Source organism: Trachymyrmex septentrionalis, unplaced genomic scaffold, assembly GCF_001594115.1.
Source record: "Trachymyrmex septentrionalis isolate Tsep2-gDNA-1 unplaced genomic scaffold, Tsep1.0 scaffold80, whole genome shotgun sequence".
Taxonomy (NCBI): Eukaryota; Metazoa; Arthropoda; class Insecta; order Hymenoptera; family Formicidae; genus Trachymyrmex; species Trachymyrmex septentrionalis.
The window spans coordinates 2497326-2518634 of record NW_017305988.1 but is presented as its reverse complement, the minus strand read 5'-3'; the positions used below and the strand labels follow the sequence as shown (position 1 = coordinate 2518634).

At 31.0% G+C, this 21309-nt stretch overlaps 3 protein-coding genes across 7 annotated transcripts; 1 reads left to right on the top strand and 2 right to left on the bottom strand.

The window, feature by feature from the left end:
• Nucleotides 1-2029: 2029 nt before the first annotated feature.
• Nucleotides 2030-7405, top strand: LOC108754790. Of its 3 annotated transcripts, XR_001939734.1 has the most exons (6): nucleotides 2030-2640; nucleotides 2961-3658; nucleotides 6466-6585; nucleotides 6694-6904; nucleotides 7204-7288; nucleotides 7355-7405. XR_001939734.1 is itself a non-coding variant. In XM_018497387.1 (5 exons), exons 1-5 carry the CDS (start codon nucleotides 2199-2201, stop codon nucleotides 7233-7235), a joined length of 1500 nt encoding a protein of 499 aa, XP_018352889.1. In that variant the 5' UTR covers nucleotides 2030-2198; the 3' UTR covers nucleotides 7236-7394. The 3 variants fall into 3 exon arrangements, 2 of the variants coding, with proteins under 2 accessions (XP_018352889.1, XP_018352888.1); XM_018497387.1 differs by having other exon boundaries at nucleotides 7207-7394; XM_018497386.1 differs by having other exon boundaries at nucleotides 7204-7391.
• A 155-nt stretch (nucleotides 7406-7560) lies between these two features.
• On the bottom strand, nucleotides 7561-11541 carry LOC108754789 (DNA polymerase epsilon subunit 2). Its single transcript, XM_018497385.1, has 6 exons — nucleotides 11146-11541; nucleotides 10256-10793; nucleotides 9071-9751; nucleotides 8678-8962; nucleotides 7811-8056; nucleotides 7561-7735 (listed from the first exon to the last, which is right to left on the bottom strand). The coding sequence occupies exons 1-4, from the start codon at nucleotides 11262-11264 to the stop codon at nucleotides 8687-8689; spliced, it is 1614 nt and encodes a 537-aa protein (XP_018352887.1). The 5' UTR covers nucleotides 11265-11541; the 3' UTR covers nucleotides 7561-7735; nucleotides 7811-8056; nucleotides 8678-8686.
• A 2927-nt stretch (nucleotides 11542-14468) lies between these two features.
• LOC108754667 (cyclin-dependent kinase-like 4) lies at nucleotides 14469-19995 on the bottom strand. 3 transcript variants are annotated; one of them, XM_018497144.1, is made up of 6 exons: nucleotides 19938-19995; nucleotides 17510-17699; nucleotides 15898-16245; nucleotides 15062-15328; nucleotides 14742-14900; nucleotides 14469-14652 (listed from the first exon to the last, which is right to left on the bottom strand). In XM_018497144.1, exons 1-6 carry the CDS (start codon nucleotides 19958-19960, stop codon nucleotides 14515-14517), a joined length of 1125 nt encoding a protein of 374 aa, XP_018352646.1. In that variant the 5' UTR covers nucleotides 19961-19995; the 3' UTR covers nucleotides 14469-14514. The 3 variants fall into 3 exon arrangements, with proteins under 3 accessions (XP_018352646.1, XP_018352645.1, XP_018352644.1); XM_018497143.1 differs by lacking the exon at nucleotides 19938-19995 and adding an exon at nucleotides 18861-19054; XM_018497142.1 differs by lacking the exon at nucleotides 19938-19995 and adding an exon at nucleotides 18239-18291.
• Nucleotides 19996-21309: the final 1314 nt, after the last annotated feature.

The window sequence follows — 21309 nt, the reverse complement described above, 5'->3', positions numbered from 1 at the left end:
TATATATTAAAATATATTTTGTCATAATCAATCACTATATAAACAATTGAGAAGAAAGAAATATTCTTACATATTCATCTTTGTTGGTCCCATATGAAATGAGATAGTTTGCATGTTTTTCTATTAATAATTTTGGAATGTTGTTCGGTAGTTCAATGTCGTGTCTCAACGTCGTCTGTAAAAAAAATGAAAAAGATAAAATATAAATAATTACTATTATCCAATTTATCTAACATATATGTTTTAATACTTGGCCTTTACCACAGATATAAATAATCGCAATACATAAACATTAATCTCAAGATTATTACACATTATTAAGTTACATAAAATTATGATAAGAAAAAAAATGAGTACTACATTTCCTAAAAATAAAAACTATTTTGTACATGTTAACTTTTCTTTTTTGACATTGGATAGGTTAAAACTTACCATTTTGCAATCGTTGCAATCGTATAATACGATTGTTAAATTACGTTAATAAAGTTGATTTTGTTAAGATTTCGTCTTCGAATCTACAACTGCATCCTAAATTTAATTTGACAAGTTTAAAGTCTGACAATCGGAAAAGTGCATACTTCATTAACCAAAAAAGATTCACTAGAGTTTACAAAATGCACTTGCTTTTGCGCACACTCCTTCGGGATTTAAAGTCACTAGACTTTATTATTATTTGACGCATGGCACAGTATAAGCATACATTATAAATACATATAGTATGAACACTGAAGCGTCGGCATCTTTGATGTAGTGGGTCCCAGATCACATGACTCGCCGCCATGCAGGCACTTATAAATTTGAGTTTTTATAAAGCTACAGAATGATTTTTCTAAAAAACAAAAGGACGTAATTCAATCATGTCGTGAAAATTGTTTATAGCGAGTATATTTTTAAATCAGAATTATATAATAATATAATGTTAACGAGCTCATTATATAAAAATAATATTCACATTAATAATAATAATAATATTAAACAGTAATAAGTAAATTAAAAATAATAATTAATTAAATACTATATGAAAATTGAATAGTTATGTATGAAAAAATAATATATATATTGCATGAAAATTGTAATTAAATATGAAGTTGTAATTTAATAATATACGTACACACACACACACACACACACACACACACACACACACACACACACACACACTTGCATACTTTATTACGAGAATACTTTATCCTATATAAATATAACTACATCCCAGCAAACAAGAATGGATTAAAATGGATTGTAATTTTTTTCTATCCAAATTTGCGTATTTTAAATAGCAAATACCTTTTCTTTTTATTTAATTGGATTGAAAAACTGCATTTCTTATTCAAAATTTTGAATTGAACAGTCACAATGCACAGAAAAAGCTAATTTTATTTTTAGATTGAAAGGGATAGAGATATGATCTATGCAATTCCTATAAACGAATAAAAATGCATTCAGAATTGAAAAACATTTATTTTAACATTCGTGAATCATTATTTCTGAAAATCTAAATCCATTTCAATTCATTTCAATCCATTCTCGCTGGGACAATGTAGCGTCTCCGAAAAAATTTGATTTAATTTTAGTAAAATTTAAGTGCCTTTGCTATACTTTTCTTTTATAAATTAAAAAAAAATTAAGCTTTTTACGAATGACGTATCACGGCTCTCACCTGTGATACTCATGTTTGGCCCGATTTTCTTATCACGAGTCTCACACAATATTGTAGGCGAAAGGATTAATTATATTTTGTGGAAAGGAGATCCAGCTAACCTGACCTAACCTTCAATTTCAACTTATTGACAGCAGCCACGTTCCTGGTTGGAAATCGACGCATATGCACTAAAAATTGGGGACCATTAAAAAAGTTCAGTATCCATACTGTATGTACTTATACTGTACTATGAATACCGCCCTATGTTTCGCGTTTCACAGTTGGTAGACTGCGCACTTAGAGACGACGCGGAGCAAAAGTAGGCGTGGCTTGGCCAAACTGAGCACCCCCACGTAATCCTTCCACCATCGTACGGAGTGCTAGTAGTGCTATTAGTGCTATTGCACACGCATACGCACTCGTAACGTAGCTGGTAGTCACTCTAACTCTAGTACAGCTACAGGCGGCGCGCTAGCTGTGTGACTTTCCTCGTTGAGAGAAATGTCGTCGACGACGACGACAATCGCCGCGGCGGCGTTGGAGTAAACATTGAAACATGTCCGGGTCCGGACCGAATGGTCGTACGCAGACACTCGGTCAACTCGGTGACGACGTTCGAACGCGTGCGGAAGTGATTTGCGCGGTCTGCGACAAGACTGACAAGCTGTCGAGGTGTTCGCGCTGCAAAGTTGTCTTCTATTGTACGAAGGAGCACCAAAGACGCGATTGGAAACGCCACCGGGAGTTTTGTGCGACTCATCCCGCGGCCACCGTGCCTGCGGAGGAGCCGTTCTCCCTGCCTGCCGTTGCCGCTATTGCCACGAACGAGAGTTTGGATCGCGAGATCCCGTCCAAGCGGCATCCCTCTGTCGGTAATTGTAAAGCCCCGAAGGCGGTCGTTCCTAACCTAAACCTAAACAAGACCTCGGCCGCACCGCGGAGCTTGAACGTCAGTAACGTCACGTCGGAGTTGTGTCGGAACGTGAAGCATCCAGCAGGTATGCGCGCGCGGTTTTATATTGTTAAATTGTTGTCAAACTCATTGTCAGATTTTACACAGTTTTATGCAGTCTTACGCAGTAGGAGGATTTTGCGCGTTAATGACATTTGATGACAATAGGAGTCTCGTTGCCGATAACTCGCGATATAAATAGCAAACCCTACTGATTGCGCGTTTCTGCATTCTATCGTTAGATAGAATGCACTCGCAGCCGATGATACAGGGGCGTTTTATCGTATCTTAATTATAAGATAATTACATCGTCTTAACGTTAATGTCAAACTGACAGTTTTTTTTATATACTTGTTCTGATTGCAGATGCGAGTGTGCAAGAAGAAAACGAATCGAGTCAACAAGAACGGAAAAGAAATCAGAATCTTAAGAAGAAATCGAATAGCGGAAAGGCAAGGAGCGCGAGAAATAACAAAGCCGATGGCTGGACGTCGCCTATAACGTATGAGGGAAGTTCAGAGGACATTATACTGGGAGCTCGAGCCGAGCTCCTAAATCCCATCTTAGAGAGTTCCAGGATTTTCGACAGTTTGAGCAACGCGGATCTTGGCTCACCCGCTCAACATCGTAACGGTATGAAGAACCTGTCGGAGATACAGGATCAGGAAGAAGACTTTTCACCCCCTTTTCTACATAGGAATAGAAGTAATCTCGAAGAACTTCTAGACAAAATTTGTCAATATGTGATAAGGGATATGGACAAGTACGGTGTATGCGTGGTAGACAAATTTTTAGGCAAGGAGAGGGGTCTTAAAGTGTTAAATGAAGTGTTAAATATGTATAGTGCCGGATTATTTCAAGACGGACAATTGGTTTCTAATAAAGGTAGTGCAAATGACTTAAAAACGATACGTGGCGATGAGATAATATGGCTGGACGGAAAAGAAGAACAATGTGAAAATATTGGCACACTGATATCGCAGGTCGATGCAATCATTATGAGAGCCAATAAAATGCACAATAATGGGAAAATAGGAAATTATACAATCAATGGAAGAACGAAAGTGAGTATGACTTTTCTCTGTCTAATCTCTTTATATGTTAAATAATAGAATATGATTTATTTTAAATAATATATTGCAAATACACACTGCAAATATATATATATATGTGTGTGTGTGTGTATAACATGAGATTTTATTAAGGCAGAATTTAGATGAATCTTAACTCTTTATCGTTATAATCGATAATACGATTAAAATTAAACAGCAGTATAAGATAGTTCTTCGCTTAGTAGCCACATGGTGAGAAGTTTACAAAATGTATCTTTCTCCTGATTTGTTTTGCATTCGGTTATCGTTTACACGATGGAAAGTGTTAATGCGAGACGCACGACCAAGTACACGATTTTCGTTCGTGCGAATAACACGGCGAGGTGAATGCGATAGACAAGGTCAGAACTCCAAAAATGTAAAGATCTGCGAGGGAGTATTGTATTGTATGCCGAAAGGAGGAGGAGAGTGGGATCGCGCCAAGTGCAGTCAGTCACGTACGCCGCACAACTCCCACCCTCTAGCCCTCTTTCTCTTCTCATGCCGACGCTGCGCCGGTGATATGACGCGATACAGCAAATTCGCTTTATACTATTCAGCTGCTCAATCATATTGGCGTCTAATCATTTCTTTCCACGAAGACGGAAATATTTAACGAAAGATACGTTTCCGCTCAGGCTTTTGTCTGTGTATTATTAACGTTAAAAAAATGGTAATAGCATAACATATTTTCATATATCCGGTCATTTAATTATAATAGAATACAGATTTTTAATATGTGTAGTAAATAATGGAAGAAATAAATGTGTAGTTGAAGACGCGAAGATAAAACACAAAGTGAAATTTCTTATTATAAATATATTAGTTATATATTTTTGCCTTTACAAAAAATTTGCAAGTCTTGTAATGAAAATTGAGATGCAATACAAAATAAAAGAAAAATCAAAACTTTCGCTAAAGGAATAATTATGTAATATACAGTTGATACGTAGAACATCCTGTTATGAAATTTTCACGTTTTTATAATAGCGCGTTACAACAATTGAATATAATTGTTATTGAATTCTACAAATATCATCTTTTGTTTTATCAACAGATTCAAGATATTCGTACGATTTCTCGTATTGTTCGCGATTGTGTTACAGCTCATCAAATTATCAATTAATAATTATTTGAATTGTGATCGTTATCATTATCCTTTCGTATGATTTAGTAGTATCTATTTTTAGTTAGATATCCGATTACTCATTACAAGACAAGGACATTGTATATCATCTGTATCACATATGTCGTTTAATTCGAAGTAAAAGGTAGAAAGAAAGCCTGGATGATCATTTCATTTACTATTTTGTAATACTTTATTTTATACACTGTCATTTTTACAGCTGTGTCATAAGTTATGCGCGTGCGAAAATATTTACAATAATACACAATCTCAGTTAATCCATCTGTGGATGTATGCGTATTTTCGAGTCATAAATATCCTTATCCGAATAACAAGTGACGAATAAAAAAAACCTAGTATATATTTACTTCGTTTATTCTTTATTATATAAATTATGAAGATAATTAATGATTGGAGTTTCAAAGAAATATGTTTACGTTTAGTTACGTGTGATGAAAAATCTAAGGCATTTTGATGAATGGCCATGTCTTTGAAAGTTAAGACGTTCGAACATGTTGTATTTAATACAAATACAACACTTTACATATTTTAAATGTAGAAAGCATTACGTAAAACATTTTGTGTATTGTAATTAGATTTAGAACGTCTTTTGTGTAACATATATACATACGAGTGTACTTTCTATAATACTTGAAAATTAAAATTAGCTAAAGATCGTATTTTAAAGAAAGTGTACTTAGAAAAGTACATTGTTTTTTTTTCTGAAGTACTAGAAAAGTTAACGTAAGAATTTTTGCGACTTTTTCACTTATTATAACAATAGCAGACTTTGTTATCAGAAAATGTAAGACTAACATAAACGTACATAAGGTAATATGCTTTCGGTATGGACTGAGTCAGCCAACTATTTTAATTTTATAATTGCGTTGTATTGTAAGTGTACAATACAATAGTATATATCGGCAATATAATTTGGCAAGATAAAAAAAAGTATAAAATATTTTGTCTATTAACAACTATTATCTATTATTCCCGCTCATCAATGGAACAAATAATAAACGTCATATTGTTAAACGTATTAAAAGTGTATATTATACATATAGTTTTCTCTCTTCCATTAAATTGTACATTTATGCTGCGTTAAAATGCATATAATCTAAGCATAATTGTTTTGAAATACAACAATGCTCGTTAATTATTGCTCGTTATCTATATGTTCTTTCTTTTTAAATAAACTATGTACATACAACTACACAGTTTGTACTTTAAATTGTTTAGTATTCTTGCATATTTCTAGAAAATATAACATTTGTTATCTTTTTATACATAAATATTCGTTATAGTAAGATGTAAAATTTGATATAAAAAAATTTATATCAAAGAGGGAAAAATAACGCGCGTAAATATCTTTGCAGATCTCTCATTGCAGCAATATTAAATTATGATGTCAAATGTGAAAAATTAAATACATTTTTTCCTTGCGCATCGGAATAAATTAATACTTTCCCATCATTTATAATATATTTGATAATATAAATCAGTAATAAACTTTTTCTTGCGAAAATTGACTTGCGTCGAGATATTTAAATAATCACATATTTTCAGAATTTACAAATCTAGTCACAATTCATAATAATCTATCAATTATATATTCGTCTCTTTTAATAAAATATATTTTTCTTCGAAATTCCAGGCGATGGTAGCTTGTTATCCTGGTCACGGTTCACATTATGTAAAACATGTAGATAATCCTAACCGAGACGGACGTTGCATCACAGCCATTTATTATCTTAATCGAGATTGGGACGTTAAGGTGAAATTTTATATATGTGTTAATATATTTTTAATTGTTAATTACAAGTCCAATAAAATAATTTATCACGATAGAAATTTATAATTGCGTATTTTTTATTGTATGCAGGAGAATGGCGGACTTTTGAGGATATTTCCTGAAGGATGGCGCGATCAAGTAGCAAACATAGAACCTTTGTTCGACAGGATATTATTTTTCTGGTCCGACAGGCGAAATCCGCATGAGGTGCAACCAGCGTTCAAAACGAGATATGCCATTACGCTTTGGTATTTCGACGCCGAAGAAAGAAATCAAGCTTGCCGAAGATATCAAAGAGAAAGTGCGTAAACAATTGCATCGGTTATCTTTTTTTGTTTTGTCCCCCCGATATAGCTAACAATTCTTATAGAAAATGTCAATACTAATTACAACTAAGCTAATTCGTAATTTATTAAAATATATTTTATAACATTAAATAAAATTAGAATAAAATATTTCTTTTTCATCTTTATTCTATGTTATTTAGTCACATTAATAAAAAATTAAAATTGTAATTTCGATCAAACCACAAGGTGACCTTTTGCATTTTCTATTTTGTGAATTACACTATTTATAAATATATCTCATAATTTCTTTTAGGAGATCTACATACGAAAAATAATGGTTCGTGAGATACAGAACATGAAGAATTATTACGCCGTCCGTTTGGACTGAAGTTATACTTGTACATAAAATATATGTATTAAAATAAAATATTATGTATTATTATGTATTATGATAATTTTTGCAGGAGGAATTGAATAACGTACGAAGAAAATTACGAAAATAATGCGTTTACAAGGAAGTGCAATAGACGTAAGAGTGTACTTTTTTTTTACAGATAGCACTGTAATATATGTGATGAGTTAATGTGTGTAGTTGCAATTTATGCTTTCATGTGTGCGTATGTGTGTGTGTGTATGTGTATATGTGTGTGTCTGAGTACGTATACACAAATAGACATACACACATAATCCTTTATTTCGATTTCTGAGATTCTACATGTTCACTTTTTAACCTGATATTTAAAATATCAAATTTGCTTCCTAAATGTTTTGAAGAAAACTTATATTTGTGTCGATCATTAACTTCCGTTATGTAAAGTATTAACAATATTTAGAGCATGTTGCATCTGAAATATTTTATAAGCGAAACCATAGAATATAATATACAAAAAATTTCTTCCAGGAAATCATTATTAATTTACCTTGATTTTAAATAAATTTGTTTCCGTAATATCTGTATGCGCTATATTTTTTAGCATCAAAGCAACTAGTTGCTAAAGGATAAAATTATATTGCTCACACAAGGTGTTAGTATTATCATGTTGTAATATTACGATTGGATATTAACAACTTTTTACGCTTAAAAACGTATTTGATTTATTATGGCCAGTAATTGACTTATACTTCCAGCGCAACAAAATTGAAATAAATTGGGGCCCAGTCTGTACCTGTATAATGTTATGTATATTGCAAAACGATAGAAACACTGTGTTTAATATTCTATGTATTCTATTTATATGAATTAATGGGAAGAAGTAAGCATGCGCGTACCATCTGTGTCCTATTCAATTTTGATACATATTCCTGTTATTCCCTTTAATGTAAGAGATATAAGAAAAGCAGGTAATTAGAAAAAGATATGTTCATGATCAGAGGCGTGCTTCAGTTACCTCTAGCTTTGGCACACATTGCACATAAATGCATATACTAAGCACGCCCCTGTTCACGAAGTTATAAATATATTCCTAAAAATTGAAATTGTCTCAATATTTCCTACTGTATTATTGGACACAGAAGATTAATTGTAAGAAATCATCTAGAAGTCCTTTTCATAATTAAATTATTTTTGCCCTATGGGCTTAATTTGTTTCGATGTTTATATATACGAAAATTATAATTTAAGGACTTATTATCAGTGCGTTTTCGAAATATTGTAAAAATAAACAAGATTTTGTTATCAATGCGAAATAAATATACAGACTTATAAAAGAATCACTCATGTATTAATACTCAGTGTAACTCTATACAATGTCTATAAAGGAAATTGCTATGGTTTTTCATATAATTACCTTCTTGATTTAAATAACATTGCTGTCGTTTGGAAGTTGACAATCTTGAATTTGATTAATGGCAGGCACATAAGATTGAAACGAAAAATTGTTTTTCGAGAACATTCCAGGATTTATCACATAACAATCAGAATAGTTAGTCGTATATGTTTCAAAATTGTCAGCAATCACAATGAGATCTGGTGTTGGAAATATCTGTAAAGCATGATCATATTTCCAATATACTGGGACAACTTGAAGAGGCACTGGAGTCAGATGTGATTGACTGATGATGGCTTTGGCAAACTGAAATTTGTGATAAATATTGATATCATTTTATTTATATATATATATATATATAATATACACAAAATATACATATATTTGGTAATATTTAATTTAACATTTACTTACATATTTAAAAAAGTGTTCTTTTGGAAAACGAAGCGTATTCCTACACATTTTTGTCAACATATCTTCTCTTAATATTACAATTTCCTTTGTACAATACTGTATTCTACATGGATTTGTTGTGAAAATAGCGTTTGGTATCATTTTTGTAACTTCTTCAATAATGCATTTGGGTAAAGGAGGTTTTGGTAAAATTTTAGGAGAACCTAAATCATGTGGGCCAGGTACAAAAACAAATTTCGTAGATTCCTTTATACTTGTATATTGTGTTATTATGTCAACTAAATTTTTAAAACCAGTTATCAAAGTTTTCGCACTAGTTATATTTGTAGGGAAACTTAAAAAATGACCACACAATACAAAAGCTATAGGAGGATAATCCATGTAACCATCCAGTATTGTCCTAAATTTTTGTAAAACATGTGGAACATCCAACCATAATTCTGCTATGAATATTATCATTCCATCCTGGTTAGTTTCTTCGTGGATTTGTAATTTTTCTGACATTTTTAGAGATATATTATGTGAGCCACCAAATGTATTTGTGTCGCCAAAATCTGATCGCAAGCTTTCCGACGATTCTATTGGCGGAAGGTCAATAGTTTTTACATGTAATACATCATCCTTGTAAACACCATTAGCTATTACTATAAAGCCTTCCATGATAAAAGTATCTTGAAAATCTTATATATAAAATAAGAAAAATAATTTTGTATTTTAATACTACTATTGTTATATTTTAAAGATAGTATACCTCTTATTGAGAGATATATATATGTATATAGTACAAACTTAAAAAAAAACCGGTCAAATGAATGAAAATATTTCATATGGATTGAATCTAGAAATCTATCTTTCTAATTTTTCAAAATATGATTAAGAAATGATTAATTATAATTATAATTTCAAGGTCATAATTTCATATTATAAAGTAAATCATTTAATCATTAATTTATTTTTATCACACAAAATACTAATTAAAAGTATATCTTCAATTTCATTAGTATTGAGAATACTAAACTTATGTGATGTTTGATAGTATTTGGAATAATTGGGAAATATTTTTTTATTGTTTAAATGTTTTTCCATTGTCTATAAAAAATATTTCCATACATTTGAAAATTAATATATTTTTTTAATAAAACCAAATACTTTAAAATGCAGTAATTAAGTATATATAAAGGATATTGTATTGCTGAGGTCAATCTTGACAGTTCCACTTGTATCTTCCAGATAATATTGATCTTCCATTAATTGTGTTATCAGACCCATTATACATACATTCCCTGTTCTTAGCTCACTTAACAGATATTCGATAGGTATTAAATTTGTTTTATGTGTTTGCTGTTTTTCAAATTTAGATGACAGAAATTGTTTGTGCCTTAAAGTTTTATACCATGCCATTTCAAAACGATATTTAAAAACCAATGATTTATATTGTGTTTCAGAGCATGAGTTTTCATTGTCAATGATAAATTTCTTTTTAGAAATGTCGTATTTTATCTTTGGTATATTATATCCATCTATAACATTGAACACTGTTTCTGTGTCTTTCAATTTATTTGGCTCTAAGGCTTCTTCTATAGCAATTTTTATATGTTCTGCTCCAACGTGTGGATCATCCAAATTTTGAGCCAGAATCAGTTCTATAATACGATTAAGCCAAGATTCACGTTCATTTTGTGGTATTTTTAACAATTGCTTTGCGAAAGATACTCTAAGCTCTCTAAAAAAATATAAACAATTATGAATTATTGTTTTATGAGTTATGTGCAATTACATATAAAAATAATATAGAAAATGTGTATTAAGAAAGTATTATATAGTAGTTATAATTATATATTAATTACATTACATTAATATATAAAACACATAAATATAGAAATTATAGAAATAAGATTTAAACTATTTTAAAAATTTATTTACATTTTAATAATTTGTTTAACGTGTTCACGACAGGGCCGTAATTTATCAGTCGTGTATGTATCATCGGTGCTACATTCTGGAGTAAACGTGTTAAAGAACTTTTCATCCTTTTATTATTAATTTTTTAAATTTATAATAAATAGAATATTTACCTTGATAATACCAAGCCGTATAATGAAAAATTTGTTTGAATCATCTGTATACATTTACTGTCAGCCATACTGTCGTTATGCACAATACGTAAATATACAATTGTGAATAAAAAAAGCATACACTAATGCTACGAAATTAAGTAATTACATTAAAGACACAAATTTACTATATAGTATAAATCAAATCATCGAAAAAAAGAACCGCACAAAGAGGTTAGGCACTTCTTCTTTTCTCAATATTTTCCCGCTTTTAAATCTAAAGTCCATATCACACTACATATTTTGCAAATATAAAGACTAAGATTGAACATTAAAATTTAACCAATCAGATACTCAAGTATCTTGCTTTATTTTGCCCCAATTGGTTGAATCAGAGAGAAACCCCGAGAGCGGCCATGCCCGGGATTTAGCTGTTACTTTATTTTGAAGCGCCTCTATATTCACAGAATGTTAATATTGAACTACGTAGTCATATTCATGATCCGGTCGGTAATGTTCACGATTTTTTGGTTGTATTCTTCGCTATGTCCACGAATTTCGGTTCGTTAAACAGACAAAGACAAATAATCAATCTGTCGGCGTTTATAATAAGTTTTGTTACAAGATAATCTAATTTTGTTTATCTAACGGACCGAAATTCGTGGACATAGCGAAGAATACAACCAAAAAATCGTGAACATTTCCGACCGGATCATGAATATTGGCTACGTAGTTTAATGTTTACATTCTGTGAACATAGAGGCGCTTCAAAATAAAGTAACAGTTAAATCCCGGGCATGGCCGCGCTCAGGCTTCTCTCTAGGTTAAATTTTTATTTTCAATGAATCATACGCTATATATTTATCTATCTGTAGTAGGATTTGTCAGGACTTGTAGTCCAATTGATCCGATATTTAGCGATAATAGTGATAATTAAATGAGATATACAAACGTAATCAATAATTCAAACTGAATTGTTCAAAGGACTTGACTAGAAAGTTCTGAGAATTATTTAAAAGTAGTTGCGCTTTATTTAATGGATCTATAAATGCTTTTATCACACACTAATAAGGTTAGTCCATTATTTGCATCGTAAATTTATCAATATCTCTATCAATATTTCATATTGAAGATATATTAATCACTATCACTCATTTTCTTTTCGTAATTATTATCCATTTTTTCTTCAATTTATTACATTTCTGCATATTTACAGATAGTTACATTTTGTTACAGATAAATTGTTTTATCACGAATGTATTTTTGATAACTAAACGAAAATTTTATTTTTTAGCCAACTATTTAGATAATACTGTTTTATCCAGATATTTTGTATATATCTAACAAATATTTTGAGAGGTTTTTTTGTGTTTCAGATATATAATGTAATATAATAATGCTGTAGAGGAGAGGTGAAACGCAAATACTAACGATTACTATCAAATTAGGATATATCTATTTTAGAAAGAGGGTGAAAAATGCAGTCTAATATAAAAAAGTTTATAGAAAGAAAGACTTCTTTCTATGTCATATTACCATTAATTGTAGGACTTCATATAGGTTGGTTTGCCATACAACAGCGTTATGTTCCAGTGTCTGAAAGACACGATCATCCAATAGTTATATTATATAAGAAATTTAGTACATGATAATACAATGTACAATATATCAGTTTTAACTTGTTATTATTATTATTATTATTATTATTAGGCGTTAGGAACTCGAAAGCTCATTGCCGCAAACACCAAATCCCGCCACTGTTCCCGTCCCTGAGCAAGATCCCTCCATTTGTGACCCTCGTACCCCATTTCGTTAAGATCCATTCTAATATTATCCTCCCATCTACGTCTTGGTCTACCCAATGGTCTTTTCCCATCCGGTTTACCAATTAGTACTTTATATGCAATTCGATTCTCATCCATACGCGCCGCGTGACCTGCCCATCTTAATCGACGCGATTTTATGACATTAATATCCGGACTATTATATAATTGATGTAATTCTGCGTTGTGTAATTTTCTCCATTCGCCCGTTTCCTCATCGCGTTTTGCCCCGATGATTTTTCGAAGTACTTTATTTTCGAAAGCCCTAAATCTTTTCTCGTCTTGTAACGTAAGTGACCACGCTTCGCTGCCATAAAGGACTACCGGTAAAATAATCGTTCTGTAAATTCTAATTTTTAAGCGCCTAGACAATATCCGCGAACCGAGTAGTTTCTTAACCGAATAGAAGCACGCATTCCCCAAATTAATTCTTCTCTTGAGCTCTTCTCTTATTTCATTGGTTTGGTTTAAAATCGATCCTAAATACTTAAAATTGCTAACCCGTTCAAAAATTTTATCACAGACGGCCAGGTTTCCGTTATTATGAATATTTAACTTGTTATTAATAAAATAATTTAACAAATGTTTAGTATTTGAACTTATAAATATTAATAAATGAAGTAAATCTGTTTTATATTTGCACACACATCTATATTTGTCTTTTTCTCCTAAATTTTTTAATAATGCAAATGAATAAATTAAATATACTAACCCAAACGAGCAAACGAGAATGGATTAAAATGAATTTAAATGGATTCAGATTTTCAGAAATATTGATTTACGAATGTTAAAATGAATGATTTTCAATCTTGAATGCATTTTTATTCATTTATAGAAATTGCATGGAGCATATCTCTATACCTTTCAATCTAAAAATAATATTAGCTTTTTCTGTGCATTGTAAATACTGTTCAAAAATTTTGAATAGGAAATGTAGTTTTTTAATCCAATTACATCCAATTGAATCTAATTGAATCCAATTAAATCAAAAAAAAGTATTTGCTATTTAAAATACGCACACACACACACATTTGTGGATAGAAAAAAATTTCAATCCATTTTAATCCATTCTCGTTTGCTGGGAAAGAAATATCCTAATGAATATTGAAATAAATTCTATCTTATTCTTATTTGATTTTGATGGAATTTCCTATTTAAAAAAACACTACTTTTTATTGTTCTAATTTAACACATATATTCTGTTGTAAAATAGAGCAACATATTACTCTATTGTAAAGCAACTTCAGAGTTTGCAATAATTTATTACATACTTAAAATTTGAGTGATACAATATTATGTATTAAAATAAATATTTCTTATATATATTTTATACAAAACTTTATTGTAAGAGGTATACATATGAATTGCACGCGTCTACTCTTTCCTATATATAAATAAAAATCTAAATAAAATCTATAAAAAAAGAATGTGCTAATACAAATAAAAAAAGAGAAGATAATAACATTCATTTTTATAGAATTCTATAAATTAATGTTAATATTTTCAAAAAAGCTTAGGAAAATATATATAAGCTTAGGAATATATATACAATCACAGAGGAAATTGATTAACCTCTTATAGTAGGTAGATGGTCAAAATTTTGCTGATGTATTGAGGAGCTCTTCGGCCGATTTTCACTTTGGCTATGAACAGAAGGACCAGCCTTAGGTAGTTGGGGTAACACCATTTGACTATAATTGGTATTCTGGAAATATAATATATATAATCGTATTATATATCTATTGATTTATATTCTTAGATTACTCTTGTTATTTAACCATTAGATAAACTTACTCTAGAACGTTCTCGATACTTTTTAAGTTTTTCAAACTCTTCCGTCTCAACATCTGGCATTTTAAAATGAAAATTATCAAAATAAGAATGCCGCAACAATTGTTCGCACGTCCACCTTTCATTTGGATCCTTATCCAGACATTTCTTCAGGAAATCCAACTATAAAAAAGAGATTTATTTATTTCTACAGTAATCATTGTACATTATGGAGGTAAGTACGAAAGTATATATTACATATAATATATTCTATAATATATTTCTTTTTTCGTTCGATTGTACTGTGTTTTAAATTGAGATCAAAGCGAATTTGTTGATATTACTTGTAAAGTACTGCCATTTCCACGGGGTAGAGCGTCTTCAAGCGGTATAAGTGTTTGCGGAGTTGGAAGAGTGATACCGCTAAAGAATTCATTCTGTTGAAAGATGGCCATGTGTCTCGGTAAAAGATCACCCAGCGTTCTTCTTATTAAGTATAGTTGATCCACATCGGATTTTCCCGGCCACAAAGCTTCACCCCGTATTAATTCAGCAAATACGCAACCGATGGCCCATACATCGACCGGAGTGCTGTATTGTGTGTCCCCAACCTGCTCCGAAAAACGCATAGTAACGTCACGATTCTATTATAATCTAATTAAGAATGAAAATTTTTTAATCTTGCTTACATTAAAAATTGAAAATGTTTGCATAAAAGCTTATTTGTTTTAGACCTAGATTTTCTATACTTAAATAACGTACATATATATATATATATATTTAAACAAAGCTAAATCATAAAATTTTAAAAAAGATAAACTAAATTTTTGTAAATAAATTTCCATTTTTTATAATATTATTTTATATATCAAAAAAATTTAGTATAACTAAACAGTAGTTTCTGAAAAAATACAAAAGAAGATGACGAATGAAAATTTCAACGAAAGAAGAAACGATCGATGCTTTATTATCACAAATAAGACGTTGATAAAAGTTATTTGATCAAATTCATTGATTATATCAGTAGCAAACCAAGATAAATTAAAACTTGACGAAAATTATTAGACGTGATGTTAACTTGTAGTTTTGTTGAGCGTGCTATCTATGCGGGATTAATAGAACTGTTATTATTTTTCTTATAAAATCCGAAAATGTTACAATTGTGCATCCGAATATTTACCAACAATTCAGGTGCTCTATACCATCTAGTTGCGACATATTCCGTATAATTCTCGCCAGGACTCAGCATACGCGCGAATCCAAAATCACATAATTTTACTATTCCTTCGGAAGTGATGAGGATGTTTTCTGGCTTTACATCTCTGTGAACGCATCCAAGACGGTGGCAATAGGCGACACCTTGCAGAATTTGCCAAGTAATTTGTCTCGTTGTGAGATCTGGGCAACCGCTAGGATATTTCTCCATCTCATTTAAAAGAGTGTTTTCACAGTATTCGAATACCAAATGTAATTTCCTCTTCCGTCTGAAGACTTCCAGAAGATTAACCAAGTTTGGATGCTTGAGATTCTGTATAGATCAAAGGGGAAAATATTAATTTCTAACTCTTAACTATTTAATTATATCAGCAAAATTATTTATGTGAATTGTGTCTGTAAAAGAATTTGCGACAAATCAAGTGACGATCAGTGCGTCCCTGTTAACTTTCCTCTTTTAAAATAAAAGTAGTTTTGCGGTTTTAAAAATATTTTTTTTTTTATAGGCAATTTACTTATATTTGGCTTCCTCTCCAACTTTCAAATTCTTAATTCAATCCTAAAGAGTTTGTATTTATAATTTCGCTTGGCGCTTTATGAGTAAAATACTGCAAAGAGATTTTAGTATGTTGGTCAGAGACATTCTCGTAATGCAGTACTATTATCTACCGAACAAAGAATAGCCTTGAAGCAAAATGTCAAAACGTGGCAGTAAGGGGACTTATTTGAATGCGTTTGGTGGTGAACCCACTGATTGTAACGATAACGTTAGGTCGGTTAAGACCGTAACACGCCAAGATATTGACCGGTGCCCGGTATTGACCGTTGGCTACTTCTCGCAGCCATTATTGCATCTGTGTGAGTTTCTTAACGTGTAAATAAGAAACGTCACTTCCTTCTTAGAGTGCCCGCTACTTTAATTCTATTTTACAAGCAATGGTTGAAGAAAACGAGAACGGTAAAAAAAGCTTTATTAAATATAAATTTAGAAATTTTATTTGTATATATTTTATTTTTACAATTATACCGTTATGTACATGTACATTTTAAAATGAAAACAGGAAGTTATAAAGGAGAAAAGAATGGATGAAAAAAAAAGAATTTATGAAAATGTATCTAAATATTTAATTAAATTCTCAAGAGACTAAAGTTATCACAAAACCATCGTCCTATGTGCGTGAGAACTAGCGGTCGCGAATGTACACGTTCCTCGAGGTTATTCACCTTCAAGAATTGCGACCCTCGACAAACTTGATTATTCCGCAGATCGATCGAATCGAAAAACTTCGAGAACTATATCAGCTATTCTTATAATCTCTTTTTTTTTTATAATAAAAATTATCCGCAAAGATCTTACGATTTTCCATTAGGTCGAAAAAAGTAATTACTCAAGCAGATCACAACAAGTCATTATGATATCAAAATGACTCTAAAATGATGACTAAAAGTCATTTTTCAATCATTTCCGATTCACTTTAATGTCATTTTGATGTTAACGTGATTCGTTGTTCTGCCTGGGATATAAATAAAAACATGTATTTTCGCGCCAACTCTGAGAGAAATGAAAAGGAACTGACCTTTAAAAGACGTATTTCCCGGAGTGCGATCTTACGTATCAGGGGATCATCTTCGGTTTGCTGAAACTTCTTTACAGCTACCAGTTTTCCAGTTTGCCGATCCCTGCACTGGAAGACGACGCCGTAACTACCCTCGCCGAGACGTGCCAGACGTTCATAACGCTCCATGGCTTTGCTCGGCGCCCGAGACCTGTGCAAAATCATTTTTTACGATATCACTACCGGATTTTAATGAAATTTCATATTGGAATTAATAGGAAAATCGATAATTTATATTAGCCGATATACATAATTTGTAAAATCCAATTCGAACGAATCCTGTCGAACTTTGCAATCGCCTCCAAACGATTTAATATTAAATCAATGATTTATGAAATTATTCACAAAAATACGCACAACGCCTATATGTACATTTTTACAATTTACTCGTTCTAAAATAAATGTATAACGTATCGTATAATATTGTTTTTTATATCAATAAAATATTAATTCAGCCAGTTTTTTTCTGATCATCGCGATCCCAGTGAAATATTTTCGAAAATTGGAACTTCTTTAAATCTTTGTGCTTCGAAGAATATTTAATTTTTGTTTCTTTCATTTTTTTTTTTTTTTACTAAATGATCGATCATTAAGAGCGTCACATTGACTAAATATCGGTGCTTCGAATAATTATTGTTTTTACACAAAGTGCTAAATCGACGTCCAATTGTCTCATTCTTAAATACCCACTTTTTATATTTAGCAAGACATGGTAAAGACGTCAATTGTTGCGTAAAGAGCATAGTATCGCGATGTACGGTACCGGCTGGACTGTCTCCGTTCCGATGGATGACCAAGGGTCAAGCTACCCCGAGTTTTGCTTTATTCGAATTTACGTTTAGCGCAGGCGTAGGTGAAGTTGCTGGTCAACTAACGATGATTGCAATACCGATCCGAAATAATACCTCTAAAATGAGCAAGTACCTCTAAAGCAGCGCAATATCACGACATTTCGACATTCATGCACAGATATTGCAATCACTATTCTATCAATCAAGCAGTTCGTCAGAAGGATATAAAAATTGAATCCTACATAATGATATATCGTAGTGTAATCGAAATCAAGATTGCTTCAAGATTAAAAATTTCCGTAAAAAATTAAAAGAGTTGCTCGATGACATCGAATGTGCTTTTTAACATTTAACACTCAACTGATTGCGTACGATATCGATCCAGTAGAAATAATTTCACGAACTAGTATGATTAAACAGACTCCATAGAATTACATATGTTATTTATCGTCAAATTGATCTTTTTCGTGATTATTTGATTCAAATTTAAGGAATTAGTTAAATTAAAAGTCTCTTATTACCACTGTGGTATGCATTGTCGATAATTTGCAAACCTCACGTCGTTCATCGTATCGATGTGCTTGCGCGTATATAACGTGACATAATAATTTCCGACGTAAATGGTATGTATTAATTTTGAAAGTTAATTGCGACATCCGAAGTGGAATGTAAATCAACAAATAGGATAGAGAACTTGAATCAGATTTGACCAGGTTATGTGTATATTACAGACAAACACGAAAAATTGTTAAAACACATTTTGTTAAATAGCTAAGTTCACGAATGTACTTTCAAGATTGCAATTATAATATAAAGAATTTTAATTTAAACGTTACTATATTTTTACTTTTTAGAGAAATCTTGTACTACTACACATATTCGTTACGTGAACAGTCTCTTATATAATCACATTAACCTTTTGCATATTTAAAAAAAAATGCGCTCTATTTTTGGAATTTACATCCTATATATTATAACAATAACATAAAATTGTTTAAAATATTAGGAAAAATAGAATATCGTAATAATTATTTATTTTTTAAGAAAAAAGCATCTTTAAAAAAAAATTTTAAAATGTAACATTAACGAAATCATCTTACGGAATTATTTGCATATAACACATTATATTGTTTTTACTTAAACTTTAATATTTAATATAGACATTATATAATTATTGAAAAATTAAAAGAAAGATCACTCATTATCATTTATTTATTATAAATAAAATAATTTTATGCGCACGTAATATTATACTGATAAGATCTTTTTTTTTTTTAAATTTGACATTTGTGTATGTCTTTAATACATCTGTAATTTTTTTTACAAGTCGTCTTATAATTCTTGTAATAAAATTATAATTTCTCAATGATTCACACGTGATTGAGTCTAAATTCTGTACATGTCACAATAGATTACGAAAATAAATGAGCGAGTGAAAATATATAATATCTTATCCATATAACTTTTTCACGATTATTCTCATCTCTCCAACCTGAAGATTCGATCATTAAAAATTCAATTTGACGATGACATTCGATAAGCACAATTGAAGAAAAAGAACATATTGAAGAAAAAAGAACATAGAAACAATTACGTACAAAAACTCAAGAATAGAGTTCATGAAGTACTCTTGTTAGGCCACCCTCGTTGGCGAACATACCGGACAGTACTAATACGTTGAAGAAAGTGACGACTTTACTTTATTGTTGAACTCTTGATTATTGAAAATCGATATTACGTTCTCTGAGTGCCTATATATTCTGACCGTGAAAGAGGTCAAAATATTTTCAACTGTTGTACGGACGCTATAGTGAGTATTACGTGATAAAGGCGTCAAAAAAAATGGAAATACAATTCTTTTAGATAAAATATGCGCCCTATACACGTTTCTCATGACAGACGAGAACATAAAAGTGTCATTGCTAATCGTAACCGTCGGGTTCAATCTTTTTGACAAATTTATCATATCCGTTTTTAACATTTTATGAACGGCGATAATAATATTGTATGTGATAATGTATTAATTTGTCGGAAACAAATAATACAACACATTGAGCATAAAGATGTAAAGATAAGTGTATTTGATTTTAATAAACAACTTTGTGGAAAAGTACCTTGAAAATAATCCGCTGCAGATAATACAGAACTTACATGAAATTAAATAAATATTTTAAAAAATGACAGTTAACTTGTCTCTACAATAAAAGTTTTAAACAATTTATGTGTAAAACAGATTTTTGCTATTGCACAACTCTTATGGAAATACTATATTAATAAAATAGACTCATATTACGTAATAATAAACTTCGTATCAAAAAGCACATACCCAGTGAGAAATGGCAATGGAATTGATATCGAATCGACATCAATTCGATGTCGATTCCATTGTCATTTCTCACTGGATATGTATGTATAACAATGTATACAACAAGATTACAATTCCCTCGGATTTAAAAAAAAATCTCTATCTTTTCTAATATAGGTTTTAAAAGAAATAGACAATCAGATCTTGTGGAATTAATAGAGTGAATGCTAAAAATTCTACACAAAGGTGTTACGAAAAATGGTATATTAGAATAGACTCTCGCAAAATAATCGATATATACTTATTTATCGAAAAATACATTCAAAAAGATAAGTGTTTAATTAATTCGAACGTATGTTTTGCGTGTTTTAACGATGTCGTTGTATTGATAATAATCACAATCAATGTTTACCTTCTTGGTAGCAATGGTAGCGTGCTACCGAATAGCCAGAGCTTCTTATCTTGAAGCCATTTGTCCATTCGCAGGCTTCTCACAGGATTTTTACGATACGAATGAAATATTCATGTTGCATTCCGACAAACACCGTAGCGACCGCGAATTTATTTCGGCGTGTCGACATTGTTGACATAGCCTTTTGCCAAAGCGGATGGTGGCACTAGGTTCTCAATGAGAAATGGATTTTCACTGCATACACGACTGTTCT

Excerpts from the sequence above, each read along its gene's own strand:
- LOC108754790 (XM_018497386.1), top strand. The coding sequence starts at position 2,199 with ATGTCCGGGTCCGGACCGAATGGTCGTACGCAGACACTCGGTCAACTC. Across the intron at positions 2,641-2,960 it reads GAACGTGAAGCATCCAGCAG|ATGCGAGTGTGCAAGAAGAA; the intron begins GTATGCGCGCGC and ends TTCTGATTGCAG. Across the intron at positions 6,586-6,693 it reads ATCGAGATTGGGACGTTAAG|GAGAATGGCGGACTTTTGAG; the intron begins GTGAAATTTTAT and ends TATTGTATGCAG.
- LOC108754789 (XM_018497385.1), bottom strand. The coding sequence starts at position 11,264 with ATGCTTTTTTTATTCACAATTGTATATTTACGTATTGTGCATAACGAC. Across the intron at positions 10,794-11,145 it reads TACGGCTTGGTATTATCAAG|AGAGCTTAGAGTATCTTTCG; the intron begins GTAAATATTCTA and ends ATATTTTTTTAG. Across the intron at positions 9,752-10,255 it reads AGATTGACCTCAGCAATACA|GATTTTCAAGATACTTTTAT; the intron begins ATATCCTTTATA and ends TTTTATATATAA.
- LOC108754667 (XM_018497142.1), bottom strand. The coding sequence starts at position 18,291 with ATGCTCTTTACGCAACAATTGACGTCTTTACCATGTCTTGCTAAATAT. Across the intron at positions 15,329-15,897 it reads ATAGAGCACCTGAATTGTTG|GTTGGGGACACACAATACAG; the intron begins GTAAATATTCGG and ends TTTTCGGAGCAG. Across the intron at positions 14,901-15,061 it reads GAAATGGCAGTACTTTACAA|TTGGATTTCCTGAAGAAATG; the intron begins GTAATATCAACA and ends TCTTTTTTATAG.